This window comes from Molothrus ater, chromosome 16 (genome assembly GCF_012460135.2).
Source record: "Molothrus ater isolate BHLD 08-10-18 breed brown headed cowbird chromosome 16, BPBGC_Mater_1.1, whole genome shotgun sequence".
In the NCBI taxonomy this organism is placed as follows: Eukaryota; Metazoa; Chordata; class Aves; order Passeriformes; family Icteridae; genus Molothrus; species Molothrus ater.
In genome coordinates this window covers 2,251,324-2,267,286 of record NC_050493.2, presented here as the reverse complement: position 1 = coordinate 2,267,286, position 15,963 = coordinate 2,251,324, and the positions used below count along the sequence as shown (strand labels likewise).

Below are 15,963 nucleotides of genomic sequence, written 5' to 3'. Positions count from 1 at the left end.
ACGACAAAGGGCGACGACGGTAAATATGAACAACTCCAGCTGAGGAGGAGGAAGAAGAGGAGACGGTGGCGTCGCTTCCTGCCGGCGAGGTCAGAGGCCGCGCGTCATGTGACTCCAAGATGGCTGCGGGTCCGTGAGGAGGCGGCGGCTCCGGCCATGGCGGCGGCGTGAGGGGGACAAGGGGTTGCGGCAGCGGCAGGGCCGGGCCGGGGCTGCGCCGGTGCCTCCCGCGGGGCCCGGCGGTGGCGGGGGGACCGGGGGCGCGTCGCTGCTCCATGTCGGTCCCGTCCTGCGGGAAATATGATCAGCGCCCCTGACGTGGTGGCCTTCACCAGGGAGGAGGAGCTGGAGGATGATCTGTACCGCGAGCCGCCCCTGCCCGAGGAGTACTCGGTGCCGCTGTTCCCCTTCTCCGGCCAGGGCGCCAACCCCTGGGCCAAGGTCGCCGGCTCCAAGTTCACCCGGGACTTCATCCTCATCTCCGAGTTCTCGGAGCAAGTGGGGCCCCAGCCCCTCCTGACCATCCCCGATGACGCCAGAGTGTCGGGCACCTTCGATCTCAATTATTTTTCCCTGCGGATCATGTCTGTGGATTACCAGGCATCCTTCGTGGGGCACCCTCCCGGCTCTGCCTACCCGAAGCTGAACTTTGTGGAGGATTCCAAGGTGGTGCTGGGGGACTCCAAGGAAGGGGCCTTTGCCTACGTGCACCACTTGACCCTGTATGACCTGGAAGCCAGGGGCTTTGTGAGGCCCTTCTGCATGGCCTATATTTCTGCTGACGAGCACAAAATCATGCAGCAGTTTCAGGAACTTTCCACCGAGTTCTCCAAAGCCTCCGAATGCCTGAAGACGGGGAACCGGAAAGCTTTTGCCAACGAGCTGGAAAAGAAACTGAAAGACCTTGACTACACCAGGACCGTCCTGCACAATGAGACTGAGCAGCAGAAGAAAGCCAATGACAAAGGGTACTACACAACCCAGGCCATTGAGAAGGCCAACGAGCTGGCCAGTGTGGAAAAGTCAATCATAGAGCACCAAGACCTGCTGAGGCAGATCCGGTCATATCCCTACAGGAAGCTGAAGGACTCTGAATTCCACCCCTACGAGCCAGAGTGTGCCCAGGACCGGGCTGACATGGGCAGCCATGATCAGGACCCGACTGCCTCTGAGCCTGGTGAAACTCACCTTTACACCCACGTGCCATCCTACACCCCCAAACTCATCAAAGCCAAGTCTGCCAAGTGCTTTGACAAGAAGCTGAAGACACTGGAGGAACTCTGTGATGTTTATTTTTTCACCCAGACCCTTGACCAGTTGCACCATATCGAGAGGACTTTTCGAGGGGATGTGTGTTACCTCCTGACAGAGCAGATCAGCCGGGCTCTCCTCAAGCAACAGAGCGTCACCAACTTCCTCTTTGAGGATGTGTCTTTCCTGGATGAAAAACCTCCTGAAAAACAGTACAGAGGCTGCCAGGGCTCGGCCAAGATGCCATGGATGAAAAGTGTTTGGAAGAGTCCCTTGCTCCCAAAGTGGTCATCAGCCTGGGCTCCTACAAATCCAGTGTGGAGTGTGTGCCCATCAAGATGGAGCAGGAAATGGAGGACTCTGAAGAACCCAAGATGTCTGAGTCCGTGATGTCTGAGCATCAGGAGAACCTGGACTATCTGGATGCAGATATCAAAGGCAGCATCAGCAGCGGGGAGAGCATTGAGGTGCTGGGCACGGAGAAGTCGGGCTCTGGGCTGACCAAGTCTGAGAGCCAGGCCAGCCTGCCCGCCATGGCCAGCCCCCAGGCCGGCCGCAGCAAGGTGGGCAGCCGGCGCACGGTCAGCGAGGACAGCATCGAGGTGCTCAGCACGTGTCCCTCCGAGGCCCTCATCCCAGAGGACTTCAAAGCCAGCTACCCAAGTGCCATTAACGAGGAGCCCTACGTGGATGACGACCAGGGAGGCCTTCGCTTCACGCCCAGAGCCAGCCCGGGCATGCATGACGGGCAGGACGACATCTCGAAGCAGGAAAGCTTAGTGCAGGTGGATGCCGCCTGTTGTATCGGGAAGGAGAGTCCCAACTTCCTGGAGCCCCTGGCCGAGCAGCTGGGGCAGAAGGCGTGCGAGGAGGACGGGGTGGTGCGGATCCCGCCGCAGCCCTACCGGGGCCCGGCCGAGCAGGGGCTGCGCGGGGGCTTCCCCTCCCACCAGGGCCTCTCGGGGGGGCTCCTGCCCTACGAGCTCGACTCGCGCCACCTGACCGGCAGCAGGGAGGTGAGTAAGAGCAGCCTGGACGAGTGCTCGGACTCCACCAGCCACATCAGCAGCGCCGCCTCCACGTGCTCCGACAGGACCCCGTCCCCCGCGCAGCCGGCGTGCGCGCAGCCCGGGGACAGGCACAGGAAGAGGGCCGGGCAGAACGCGCTGCGCTTCATCCGCCAGTACCCCTTTGCCCACCCCGCCATCTACTCCCTGCTCAGCGGCAGGACCCTGGTGGTGCTGGGAGAGGACGAGGCCATGGTCAAGAGGCTGGTGACGGCGCTCTCCATCTTCGTGCCCAGCTCTGGTGGCTACACCAAGCCCGTGAAGCACTGGGTCACCTCCGCTCTGCACCTGGTGGATTTCCAGAAGTGGAAGTTGATTGGACTGCAGAGGTAAATGCAAGGATCTGTTTGCTTAAGTAGGGTTGAGGTGTGTGGTAAGAGCTTCATCTCAGAGGGCAGTGGGTATGAAGGGGAGGTCTCTTAATTATACCAACCTAGCTGCCATGAATTTCTGCTGGTGGGATTTATTTTGGAAAAGGAGTAGATCTATCCCTGTATCCAGCCTCGCTTGGGAGTCAGTGTTTAAAACATCTGCTGGGCACTTGCTGCCTGCCTCAGGTGAGTTACTTGGCCAGGAGGTTTTTGCCTGGCAAAGCAGAGAACAAACACCTGAGTCCTGCTGGGTTCCTGGATGATCTGGTACAAGTGTTCCTGGAGTCCCTTGTGTGCTCTGCTTTGCCATCTCCTACTGGAACTCTTCTCACATTTCTAGCTGGAATTTTAGGGTAGATGGTGCTGTGCTGGAGGGGAGGAGCCTTCTTCACCTTCTGGAGCCTATTGAAGAAGTGATGAGATCTGTAGGTGAGAATTGGAGTGCAGCACCTCAGTCTGTGCTGGTGAGGAAGAAAGGTGCCTGGAGCTGTGCAGGAGCAGTGTTGGGATTGTAGGAAACCTCTGCTTAGGGTGAGAACTGTCCCAAAAACAAGTGCCCCTTCCCAACACCCAGTCCTGAGCTGTGGCTTCACATATTAGCTCATACTAGCAAAGAATGTTTGCTCAACTCGAGGGCCCTGCCCTTGTTGATGAAAAGGATTTTTTTGTGTGTTCCAGGATGTGTTCTGTACTTTGGGTGCAGGTATGGCAGGGAATGGCCATTGCTGTCACCAGTGTGGAAAACATGAGTCAGAGTGGCAGACGGTGCTCAGAGCCAGGCTGGAACAGCTCCTGCAGGAGTGTTTGTAAACAGCAGGAAAATTAAAACACAGAAACCTGCTTGCTGAGCTGCAGAGTATTGTATTGCTGGGGGAAATTATCCAAAACTGTGAGTTTGCTCTCATTTCTATGCTTGTGAGGCAGGATGACAGCTCTGCCAACAGCTGCTCACAAGCTCTCTGTCTGTCAGTGAGGTTTTTAAAAACCCCAAGTGTTTACTCGTTGCTCAATGTTTGTGGTTAGATGCCATTTTTATAAACAGAAATCTTTATTTAAGAGCTGCCTGTAACATGTGTCAGTCATTTCAGCTCTCCTCCGTGGAATGTTAATTAAGTGCTCAGTTTAATGTGGATGCTCTCCACAAACCATTTGTAGGAGGGCTCTGGGAAGGAATTCAGAGGCTGAACTCTTTATTCCGGTAAGGATCCTGTGTCTCCTATGGCCAGGTGCTGCCTGGGCACTGGGGCAGCCCCTACACCAGTTGGGGCTCCCAGTTTGAGGCTGGGAGCTGTATCTCAGCCCGGCAGCTGTCAGCGCAAAGAATGGAGGAGCTGAAGGGTGTGCGTAGGCTGCTAATTTGCATTTCAATAACATTAGTTTAAGCTTGGTGGGTAATTGTATCCCTGTGAGCTGTGGGTTTGCACCTGAGTGACAAATAGGCTCAGCCAGGAAATGTTGTGGGTTAAGGATGGTTCTGTCTTTTAGGAAATTCAGAAGGTTCTGCTCCACTCAGGGCTCCGACCACCTCAGAACAGCTCCATCCCAAAGTGATCTGGGGGGAGCTCTTGGAAAGGGGGGACTGCTTTGGGTTTCTGAGTCACACTGGGAGGCTCCCAGCTGCTGTTCACCAGAGATGTCCTATGGGTCCCTCTGCGTGTCACTGAGGGAGGGAGCTGACCCCAGGCTGTGGTGGTTTATGCTGCAGCCTGCACAGTACAGATCAGGGCAGGTTTCTTTAGGATCTGGCAGGCTGCAGAGCCAATTTGCCCCCCACCTTAGGCTTTATTCACCCCCAGAGGTCTTGGTACAGGACACAGACGCACCCTGCTGCTTCCTTGTGGCTGCCCTGCAGCCCTGACGCGTGTGTCACTGTTGCAGGGCAGTGTCCCCTGGCGGGGTGAACGTGCTGCACGCCCTGAGCCGCTACAGCCGCTACCTGAGCATCCTGGACGCCGACAGCAAGACCCTGCGCTGCCCCCTGTACAAGGGCAGCGTGGTGGCCAGGCTGGCCGACCACCGCACCCAGATCAAGCGAGGCAGCACCTACTACATGCACGTGCAGAGCATCCTCACCCAGCTGTGCTCCAAAGCCTTCCTCTTCACCTTCTGCCATCATTTGCACCTTCCCATCAGTGAAAGGGAACCGGAGGAATCCGTTGTGAATCGCAGGATGAACTTCCTAAAGCTTCAGCTGGGCCTTGCCAATGAAGATATCAAAATCGTGCAGTACTTGGCCGAGCTGCTGAAGCTGCACTACATTCAGGAACCGGGGCAGGGGGGGAACCCCCTGCTCAGATTTGACTATGTTCCCAGCTTTTTGTACAAAATCTAGCCTTGCACAGGCCGTGTGCCCACGTGCTCGGGGTCTGACAGAGCTCATCCGTGCTTGGCATTGCCGCTGTCTGCAGCAGCTCTCACACGTGGGGAAGGGGCCCAGGTGTTGGTGTCTCTGCTCCGCAGAAATCCAGCGCTGTGGGAGTGGATTTCTGGATTTCTGGGTGTTCCCTGTAGCCAAAAGCATAGGTATTCCATCACATAAACCATCAGGCACTCTGTAAATGTTAGAAGGGGCACTGTTAAAGTGGATCACGGCAGCATCCTGGGGGGTTATGGCATGAGGGGAGGTGGGCTATCTCGGGGATCAATACTGACCAGTGTGCAAACCCCCATACAGCACAGTGCATGCTTCTGCCAGAGCCCTGAGCACTGTCAGGCCCTTCCATGGAGCCAGGGCTGTGACCAGAGGTGTAAAGGCCATGTGAAGTTTTGTATCCACCAATGTGACTGTCACGAAAGTGTAGCTCAGAACCCCCTGGCAGGGCAGCAGCTCACAGGCCTGTGCACAGCCACAGTGGGTGGTGTCCCTTCCTGCAGTGAGTTTCTGGGCACTTCCCAGGTTAGGTCATCCCTGGGTGAGTGGGAGCACAGTGGAGGCATACCTGCTTCTCCCCAGAAAGGGTTTCCCAGTGTCTCCCAGCTTGGTTAAAATCAGGAAGGTGGAAGCAGTCCCTAAGGCTGGTGAGCCCCGAGGCGCCAGCCGCTGCGAATGTAGAGCACTGTGCCTTGTTCATTTGTCACGTCCCATTTGCTGGGGGTGCAGGGAGCCTGGGCATCCTCCTCAGGCTGCAGGGAGCCTGGGCATCCTCCTCAGGCTGCAGGGAGCCTGGGCATCCTTAGGGAGACTGGGGATCCTCAGAGATTGTGAGGTCGGGCGTGGCTTTTTAAAGGCAGAAGGGAACTGAAGGAGGGTGAGGGCCCTGTTTTTAGGTGCTTTTTGTGGTGGGGAAATGATGTGATTCAGCTGGAGCCATGCTGTGAGACAGCAGGCTGTTACCACAGGCTGGTGAGGTACAAGTGCTCAGGAGAGATGGGGGATGAATGTACTGGAGTCTATGTTTTATCCATAATAGTTTATTTTATCTTATTTTATTTTATTTTGTTTTGTTGGGGAGTTGGCATTTGTGCTTTGTGGTAAAACAGAGCTGGCATTGCTGCCTGCTGCTCCTGGCTGAGCTGTTGTCATGTCCTGACTACCTCTCCCAGGGCTCCTGGGTGGCTCTGGATGGGGCAGAACTGCTGCTCCCTGAGCCTGGGTACTGAGAACTTTTCCTTTCAAAGCTTCTGTGCCATAAAGGAGGTACCACCAAGGTGGTGAGACTCCCAGATTGTTCCTGTCAGTGCCCAAAGCTTTGTGCCCAGGCACAGCACTTCCCTCTGGAGTCTCGTGGGTGATCCTGGGCCTGGGCTGCTCTGCCCAGTGCCATGGGCAGCAGCAGCTCCCAAGGTATTTCTAAGTAAGCAAAGTCTTTCTAGGAAAGCTAATCTTGGTTTTAATTCTTTTTAATGCTGATTATGGGGTGAGAGCAGCTGACATCATACAAGAGCTGATCTGTTCTTTGGTTCGTTGGGTTTTTTTTAAACTTCTGTTTATGGTGATAATGTGAAGCAGCTTTGGAGGTGAATGTGATCTTCTTTCTGAGCCTGGGAGGTTTCTGTGTACAGCCTGGGCTTCCCCAGCGTGGCTTAGACCCCACTTGCTGTGAGACCTGCACTCCTGCAAAACCATGTCTGGAGGCAGGGAGGCTTCTTGGGGAGGCTGTCATTTTGCACCAGCATCAGTGCCTCAGGGTTGTGCCACCTCCTCCTCTCCCCTGGAAAGGGCTCTCTGGGGTACAAACCAACAGGGCAGAGATGTTGTTTTTAAGGTTACTGCTGTTTGTGGTGGCTCAGCCAAGTTGGCCTCGTGGTTCTCTCCAGAGGGTTTTCCAGGGTCAGGGGTTGCTTGTGATGGTGTTTTGAGGTCGTGGTTGGAAGCAGGGTGGTGTGGCCTTTGCTGAAGGTGAGCTTCTCACCTTTATAGTGTGTTCAAAGCCTTTTCCTGTCCTGCCTGTGCCCTCCTGTCTCATGTGAGCTGAGTCTGCTGCTGAAAGGCCTCTGTGTCCATCCAGTTTTCTGCTTCCTGATGTGACTCAAGGTGCCCTCTGATTGATTCATGCACACCCAAACTTCCACAGTAAAGCTGAGGTGAGATTCCCTGGGGGGAGAGGGAGATGAGTAATGCAGGTGACAGCAGGCAGATGAAAGCTCCCAGCAGCCTGCTCTGGAGCAGTGCTCAGAACAGGAGCTTGTTTCCTGCTGGGAAACCACCCAGTGCTGTTTGGGTTTGAGGAGGGGAGGGAAGGACAGACTTTTTTTCCTGCTGACTCACTCACATGTCTTCCTCCAGCACAGAGTGGGAGAGATGATTCGTGGTGGCTCATCTTAGTCACAGTGGTTTCGACCTGTGCTGTTCAGCTGTGCTCATAAATTGATAAATAACTCACTTCTTGCTCCCTCTGTCCAACCTGTAGTATCTGATATTCAAGGCTGTGTTGAGCAATACTTGCACTGCCATCTGTCTGACCTGCTTCACCTCTCTGCCACCAAGCGGCTCTGACTGGGGAGGATGCCCCGGGGGCTGGAACATCACTGATTCCCAACAGGAGCTCTGGGATTATCTGCAACTGGGAGCTGTGGAGAAACGCCCTGGAGTGCTTGTCCTCCTCTCAGCAGTGTAACCTCTGAACCTGGACTGGAAAAGGGGGAGTTGACACCGGACTCTGGCGCCTCTGGGCATTTGGAGGCCTCTGCTTGTGGTGGTAGAAACTGGGGGGATTCTGAGGGCAGCTGGTGTCTGGGAGCTGAGTTCCTCTTCCTCTGCAATGTCTCTGTTCTTCTGCTGCTGTACAGTACTGATCCTGTATTGGCACTTTAGGACTTTCCCCCATCTCTGGTGTGGTACCTCACCAGTTTCTGATACTCACAGACTAACCACAAACCACAACCTTTGCACTGACAGCTCCTGCCATGACGTGTGTGTCGTCCTCTTGCCTGAGCCATCCTTCCCCGAGGAGCAGGGGGTTCCTGGCAGTGGCAGTGCCACCCTCACCAGCCTTTCAGCTGCCAGAGCCACCGGTGCCCTGCATGGCCGTGTCCCCTGCTTCTGTGAGTGCTGCCAGCCCAGCATGTCCCCGCTCCCGCACGGCCCTGCAGGCTCCCCCCGACGTCCAGGGAGGGGAGGTGTTCACCTGACCGAGAATTCATCAGAGCAGAAGCCTCTCCCAGCCAGGAGGGAGGGCTCCCGTTCCCCAGTCCTGCTCTTCCCAGCTGCCAGCCCCTGCTCTGCTCCCCACTAACCCCCCCCTGCTTCCAGCTCCCACCCCAGGAGGCTCAGCCATAGCTGTAGGTGATCTTAACCCTACAAAGGTTTCATTTCTCAGAGAACAGTGCTCAGATTTCCTTTCATCTGATAGCAATCACTTCTGAGCAGCTCCACAGAGCTGCCTATACTCTAGCAATATTCACCGTGGTGGGAGGGTGGGAGAGGCACTCCAGGGGTGGGAGCTGATGGCTCTGTGCCCCCAGGCCAGTTCTTTGGGGTTTATTAAGTGTGAGGGTCCTGAGCCCCCTGGTCTGGTGGTGGGGGCCAGCCCACACTGCAGGAGCTGGGCAGGACCTGGGGCTTGTAGCAGCACAGTGAGAAGGCTCCTGTGACAGGGTCTGAGGGAATTCAGGGAGCTGCCCAGGCTGCAGGAGAACCCCTGGCCCAGAGCACAATGTCAGAGCACCAAACTGCACCCCGATGTTGGAGGGGTCACAGACCCCCACCCCCTGCTCCCTGGGACAGATCTAACTGGAAGGCAGAAGCAGGGGACCCGGTCCTGCGGGCAGCACGGCTGCTGCCACGGGGATGGGGCTGGGCTTGGAGCTGCCTCTGGAGGCTGCCAGGAGGCTGTGATGAATTCTCATCTTATTTTAAAAGCACTGTATCCTATTCCTGCATGTTGAGTTCCGTGTGTGTGCCTGTGCGTGCCGAATGCTTGCGTCAGTAGTTAGGGCGAGTGTGACCGGGGGAAACCCAAGAAGCATGTCTTAGTGTCGTGCTGTAAGTGTCACTGCACAAGAGTTTAACAGATGTTAACACCAAATGACTAGTCTGAGAAATGTACTTTTAAAAAAAAAAAATATTTATTTGGGTTCAGATATTTTTGAAATACAAAAAAAAAAAAAAAAAAAAAATTGGTCGTATTTTTTAAAGCTTATAATTCTTGTCATACGTTGTGGTTCAATTCTTAATTTTACCGTGCTTATTAAAAAATGGTTCAACCTAAGCTTTGTGCCAAGGGGTCTGAGAAAATACTGGAGGATCTGGTTAGGATGGGATAGTGATCCCAGGAGGGATGTTCAGGACAAGGCTTGGCCTTGTCATAGCCTGGGGAGGTGGCACGGCACATAGGATGAAGGGGAATCCTCGAGGCTGAAACCAGGGGGGCTTTTACTGGCTGTGAGGTTCCTTGTGCAGCTGGAGCCCCTGTCCCTCACACTGCCATGGGCAGGGTGTCCAGGGAATGTGGACATTCATCTGCTGCTCCACAGCCAGCAGGAGCTGGATGGCACCTGGCCATGAGGTGAGTGAGGGTGACCTGGTGCTCGGTGACACAGTGGTGAAGGGCTGCTGTCCCCACAGGGGTTGTACTCATGGGGTCCCTGTGCCCCACATGGGAAGGGAAAGGGGAGTAAGAGCCAAAGGAGGAGCTGCTGCTGCAGCTCCACAGGGAAGGGCTGGGGGAAGGCACTGGGGTGTTGGTGTCAGGCTGGGGATTGGGGGTGTGCCATGACCCTGGGTACTCCTGTGGCTCCAGGAGCGGGCATGGCTGTGTCCCCTTACAGGACAGGCAGCCCCGGCAGTGGGAATGTGGCTGCAAAGGCTTCCACCTCTTCCTTCAGTGCCTTCAGCTCCCCACGGTATTTCGGGTCTTCCAATTTGTCCTTGAATTCCTTCAGTGTGGCCTTGGGGCTCATGTCCTTCTGCACACGCAGGGCCAGCTCAATCCCTGCCACGATGGAGATGTCTTGGTCAGCCCTCACAGCTGCTGCAGCCCAGGGCTCTCCCAGCCCTGCTGCCCCCTGGGACACAGCCCTGCTCCCTCCCTCCTTCCCATCTCAGGGACTTGCTGCCCAGGGAAGCAACTTGGAGCTCCTGAGGACAACGGGGAGAGAACTGCGAGAGGGACGGGCTTTCAGCCCACTGCCTGCAGTGGGGAGAGTTTGGCTGGTCCCAGCTGTGGCCAGATGCCCTCTCCCACATCCAGATGTGGAGGTAGGATGGATATTCCTCTTTGGTGGGTGTGCTCCCTTGCCAGCTGGTGCCTCCTCCCCCGGGGGAGCTGCCCTGTTCCAGGCTGGTGCTGGAGCTGAGGCTCCCCACCCCAGCTCACCTTTGTGGATGTACTGGGCCACCTTGCGGAAATCGTCCTGCCGGAAGCCGCGCGAGGTCAGGGCCGGGGTCCCGAAGCGGAGGCCGCTGGGCCGCAGGGCACTGACATCACCTGCAGCACAACGAGGCACCCGTGACCCAACCTGGCACCGAAACCACCACCTGTGGGATTCCAGCCCGGCTCCTGGAGCAGAGCAGGGGCTGGCAGAGCTTGTGGGATCCCTCACCAGGGCACGTGTTCTTGTTGCAGGCGATGGAGCAGAGCTCCAGCACCCGCTCGGCCCGGCCGCCGTCTGTGCCTTTGCTGCGCAGGTCCACCAGGATCAGGTGATTGTCAGAGCCCCCTGCAAAGAGAGGGCTTTGGTGGGACTGGGGAAATCCAACCCAATTCCTGCTCCCACAGGAAACTTCAGCAAAAGAAGACTTGATATCTAACAGGGGGTGAGGAATTGTGCCAAGAGAGCCCTGCCATGGTGTCCTTGAAGAGCTGCCCAGGTCAGCACCATCTCACTGCTGAGACGTGTCCTCACCTGTGACAATGTCGTAGCCCATCTCCATCAGTGCTGATGAGAGTGCCTTGCAGTTGGCCACCACCTGCTGCTGGTAAGCCTTGAACTCGGGTGTCATGGCCTGATGCAGTGCCACAGCAATCCCTGTGGATAGAGGCAGGCCAGGGTCAGATCTGGGGGGCTCCCACCAGCAATGGCAGCAGAAGCCATACTGGAGCTGAATGAATGAATGGACTGATCCTTGCTTTCCCCTAACCAGGCTGGTGGCATTGCCATGAGCCAAAACACAGGATAGGACAGGCTTGGTCACTCCTTGGGCAATGCTGGATCACCAGCTGCCTTTTTCCACAGTGTCCCCAGGCTGTGAGCCCTGTAGGGCAGCTGGGCCTCCCGTGCTGCTGCTGGGGGTCAGAGCCCTGCCAGGACCCCTTTGCCAGCTCCCTCTGCCATGCTGGAGCTGGCAGCCAGCCTGGCTGCATACCTGCAATGGCGTGGTTGTGTGGGCCTCCCTGCAGCCCCGGGAACACTGCCTGGTTGATGAGGCTCTCCAGGTTGTAGAGGGTCTCCTTGCCTGTCTTGGGGTCCACGCTGCGGGTGCCTGTGAGACGAGGAGGACATGGTGACAAGGCAGCACAGCCACCCTTCTCCCACGAGCTGCTTTCACCCCCTGGCTGCTCACTGCAGGCACAGTGGCTATTCCTCTTCAAATCTGAGCCAGGATTAGCCCAGGACAGCTCCCTAGACACTCCCAGGATCTTCTGCCCTCCGTCCTTCCCAGTTAGAGCAGGAGGGAGCGTTAGCTTGCAGCGTTTCTCCCGGCACCCCGGGCACCTTTGCGGTAGAAGATCATGCCGGCCCTGCAGCCCCGCAGGGTCTTGTGGGTGGTGGTGGAGACGATGTCGCAGTGCTCGAAGGGCGAGGGCACCACGCCGGCGGCCACCAGCCCGCTGATGTGCGCCATGTCGGCCATCAGGAAGGCCCCGTTGTCATCGGCGATCTTCCGCATGCGGGCGTAGTCCAGGTTCCGCGAGTAGCAGCTGACACCTGCGGGGACAGGAGGGGACAGGAGCAGATGTGCAGCACCCTGGGACAGCCCCAGGACCAGGCCTGCAGTGCAGACAGCCCAGCAGGCTGTACACGAGCACAGTACACGAGCTCCTTCTGGGGTGGTTGTGTTGGAGGTTTCCTCCTGGCACTGCAGCATCCATGGGTTTCAGGCAGCCACCCCCAGCCCAGCCCTGCCACCAGGGGAGCTTGGTACAGGTGTGATCCTTACCTGCTATGATCAGCTTGGGGTGGAAGAGCCGGGCGTTCTCCTCCAGCTTGTCATAGTCGATGTAACCAGTCTTGGGGTTGACCTGGGAGAGGAAGAGGAGGATTCAGCCACCTCGCTGTGGTGAAGATCAGCTGCAGTGCTGTCCTGCAGGAGGGAGTACTGGCACCTTTAACTTTAAGAGGCACCAACACTAATGATTAGTGCATCCTGGCTCTGGCTGTAGCAGCTCCCTACCTTGTAGGGCATGGACTCAAAGAAGAGAGAGGTGGCAGAGATCTTCTTCTTGTCTGTCATGAAGCCGTGGGTGAGGTGGCCACCGTCAGGCAGATCCAGCCCCATGATCCTGCCGTGGGGCTCCACCAGGGCCGTGTACACCGCAAAGTTTGCAGGTGACCCTGCAGAGAGAGCACACCAGGCTGGGTATGAATACTGCGGCACACAGGGGCCTGGGCAAACTGTCCTGGCTCTCCTGAGCACCCCAATACCTGAGTAGGGCTGGACATTGACTCCCCACTTCTGGGGGTCGAGCTGGTAAGCCTGCAGGGCTCGCTTCTGGCACAGCCTCTCCAGCTCGTCCACAAACTCCGTCCCACCGTAGTACCTGCATGCAGGACAGGGCAGGGCTAAAACCAAACTCAGTACCCAGAACAGGCCCTGTGACCAGGCTGGGGACACACTGCGGTGATGCCCCTTTTGTGCAGCCACAGCAGATGTGACCCTGCTGAGACTGTCCCATGTGTGGCCATGGACAGAGGCTGAGAAGGTCAGAGCCTGTCGTGGAAGAGCCTGGCTGCCAGCACAAGGACACTGCTTCCTTCCCTCAGGTGAGGCCTGGCAGGATGGGGGGTTCCTCTCCCACCCTGCCAGGGTTTGGGTTGGTGGGCCTTAGCCCAGCCCCATACCTCTGTCCCGGGTAACCCTCAGAGTATTTGTTGTTCATGCAGGATCCCAGGGCCTCCAGGACTGCTCGGCTTGCAAAGTTCTCCGATGCAATTAACTCCAGCCCCAACCTCTGCCGCTGCTTCTCCTTCTTGATGATGCTGTGCACCTTTGGAGAGGAGAGAAATGGCTTCAGCCATCTCTGCACAGAGATATGGATGTTCCACCACAGGAACAGGGCTTGGAGAGGGGCTTGGAAAGGTGCTGGAGAACAGAGATGTGATCCCTTCTTGGTGCAGCTGATCCCGACCAGTCACAGAGAGGGCACAGAGGATGGATGGGTTCCAGCAGCTCAGCCTTGGACCCTGCCACGTCCTTGGCTTGATGAGAACAGCATCCCCGTGGCTGGCTGGGGGATGAATGAAGCAGCTGGGCACGAGCCAGGAAGGGGCTCTCACCTCGGGGTCGTTGGTGTCCAGCGGCTCCATCACCATCTTGTTATGGGAGGCCCAGAGCTCGGCGCTGGGGAGGCCTTGTGCTGAGCTCGCCATGGTGCTGCTGCTGGCTCTGAGTCACCTGCCAGGAGAGCAGGGAGTCTGTGGGATGGCAGCGGGGCTGGGTGCCTCCACATCTCCCTGAGTGCTGCCTGCTGCCATCCCACGTATTCCCTGGGAACAGCCACGGGCTGTTGGGTGAGGAAAACACACAGAACCCTCAGGCTTCCCCTGCTGCTTTAAGGTCAGTTTGTTAATTACTGTGCTTTGATAATGTCTGATACTCTCCCATCACCACCCCTCCCTGAGCTCCTCCTGCCCAGCTTGGCACTGCCTGATGTTTAATTTCAAGGGCAGCAAAGTGCTCATACCCACAGATCTCAATTTTAATACATGCTGCAATGCCCAGCACGCTTAAACCTCTTGGCTACTTTCCCTTGGGCAAAACCCCAGCAGGTCAGAGTCCTGCCCCAAACCCTGACTGAAGCATCCTGTGGAGCTGAGAGGCCCTGAGAGGCAGCAGCTCTGCCTCTGCTGGGCTCCATGGCAGGGGTGATGCCCAGGCCTGGCAGGAGCCCTCTGGCCCAGTTGGTGCTGCTCTTGGGGAAGGAGGAACAGCCTAGCTGCTGCCTTGGCAGAAAACAATCCATCTTTTTACTCATTAACCCCCAAGGACGGGTGAAGGTCCGTGAGCAGGTTATTAAGCAATCCCACACGGTTTCCTTGTGCCAAGCTGCCAAAGTCCATTCACACCACCCTTGCTGGGCAGGGATGCTCAGCCATGCTCTGGCCCAAGCCCAGGCCTCACTGGCAGGGTGGGAATGCTCACGGCCGGAGAGGCTGGGCTGTGCAGAGGGCTGCGAGGGGCAGTGCTCTGGCTCTGAGCAGGATGCAGCTCCTGCATGTCCCCCAGCCCAGGGTGCTGCAGCACTCACTGCACAGAGGGACAGAGCTGCCATTCCCAGGCAGGATGAGACCTCCCCCACACCTGGCACCTCACCTGGGGAACCCCATCCCCGAAGCTCTGTCTCCACCTAGTTCTGCACCCGCTATATCCCGACTCCATCACCTCCCTCATCCCGAGAGCCCGGTGACTCGCCCCTCTGCCCTGCCCCGCGTGGCGGGGACCAGCGCTGCCTGGCCGCTGTCCCCCTCAGCGGGATGCCGTGTCCCAGCCCTGCTCTCCCCACGCCGCACACCCCGATCGTGCTTCGGCCCGGTCCCGGTCCTTACCCGATCCCGATTCCGCTACCGCGCGAAAGCCCGCGCACTACCATAGCCCGGCCGGGCCCCGCCCCCTACGCGCCGCGACCAATCAGCGCCGCGCTCCGCCCCGGCTCCGGCGGCGGGGAATACGCTCAGGAAGCCCCTGAGCCAATCAGCGCCGCGCTCTGCCCCCTCCCCGCCTCCCATTGGCTCGCGCAGGGGCGGGGCTGGCGGCGCGGCCCGCACGTGGCGCCCGGGGCGCGGGTGACCTTGGGCCGGGGAGGGGCGGGGGGCCCGCCGCTGTCAGCCCTGTGCTGTCAGCCCTGTGCCGTCACCCCTGCTGCTGTCAGCCCTGTGCTGTCTGTCAGCCCTGTGCTGTCTGTCACCCCTGTGCCGTCACTCCTGTGCTGTCACCCACAGCTCCAGCCCTGCCTGCCGTGCACCCCCAGGTGCTTCCCTGCGGTGTTCCCTGTGTCCCGCCACCCCCCATGAGCCGAAGGATGGGACACCCCAACACCGTGCAGCGGGCAGGGACATTTCCAGGCACCCCCAGAACCCCCCAGGCAAGGCCGTGTCTCCAGGCCCTGGCACAGGCTGAGCACGTTGCTGCTGTTGTGGGGAGCAGAGCTGGCCCTGTCCCGCCTCGCGGCAGAGGGACACCACCCCCTGTGCCCAGAGGGATTTTGGGGTGCTCAGGAGGGAGAGCAGCCAGGGGGTGAATGGTGCAGGCAGGGGAGTGGCCGTGTTTTCTTCATTCATCAAATCCCAGTTAGTGGCCGGGCTTGGCCAACCGGCCCCAGGGAACCTGCACCCCCTGGGGCTTCGGGGGTTAAATCCACACACCCCAAATTGAGGAAGAAGATTAGGGAATAAGTGATCCTACTAAATTCCTCGTGATCCCAAGCCATGGGAAAATGGGGCGAGGCAGTGTGAGTCACCCTGGAGAGGAGCAGCACAAGGGGAGTCAGGCAGGAGGGTGAGACCACCAGCTGTGGGCAGAGCAGACAAGGAACAGCATGGTAAGTCCTGCCAGGAATGCCAAGGCAAGTGCCAGGATGACCAGGAGAGAGAGGAGGAGGAGGGTGGGCTCACCAGAGGGTGGTGGGTGGGTGAAGGGCCTGTGGTTACACTCGGATATAGTTCAGGTGTTGTTC

At 57.9% G+C, this 15,963-nt stretch overlaps 2 protein-coding genes across 2 annotated transcripts; one reads left to right on the top strand and one right to left on the bottom strand.

Moving 5' to 3' along the window:
* Window positions 1–3: 3 nt before the first annotated feature.
* On the top strand, window positions 4–9,339 carry SMCR8 (SMCR8-C9orf72 complex subunit). Its single transcript, XM_036392808.1, is given in 3 exon segments — window positions 4–1,464; window positions 1,467–2,647; window positions 4,568–9,339. Coding segments are annotated over 3 exon segments (2,799 nt in total). The 5' UTR covers window positions 4–300; the 3' UTR covers window positions 5,022–9,339.
* On the bottom strand, window positions 9,322–14,887 carry SHMT1 (serine hydroxymethyltransferase 1). The gene is made up of 12 exons (XM_036392809.2): window positions 14,837–14,887; window positions 13,568–13,685; window positions 13,133–13,278; window positions 12,716–12,831; window positions 12,465–12,625; window positions 12,231–12,312; window positions 11,786–11,998; window positions 11,436–11,552; window positions 10,976–11,098; window positions 10,673–10,789; window positions 10,447–10,557; window positions 9,322–10,062 (listed from the first exon to the last, which is right to left on the bottom strand). The coding sequence occupies exons 2-12, from the start codon at window positions 13,658–13,660 to the stop codon at window positions 9,893–9,895; spliced, it is 1,449 nt and encodes a 482-aa protein (XP_036248702.1). The 5' UTR covers window positions 13,661–13,685; window positions 14,837–14,887; the 3' UTR covers window positions 9,322–9,892.
* Window positions 14,888–15,963: the final 1,076 nt, after the last annotated feature.

Excerpts from the sequence above, each read along its gene's own strand:
- SHMT1 (XM_036392809.2), bottom strand. The coding sequence starts at position 13,660 with ATGGCGAGCTCAGCACAAGGCCTCCCCAGCGCCGAGCTCTGGGCCTCC. Across the intron at positions 11,553-11,785 it reads CATGATCTTCTACCGCAAAG|GCACCCGCAGCGTGGACCCC; the intron begins GTGCCCGGGGTG and ends CTCGTCTCACAG. Across the intron at positions 11,099-11,435 it reads ACACAACCACGCCATTGCAG|GGATTGCTGTGGCACTGCAT; the intron begins GTATGCAGCCAG and ends CTCTATCCACAG.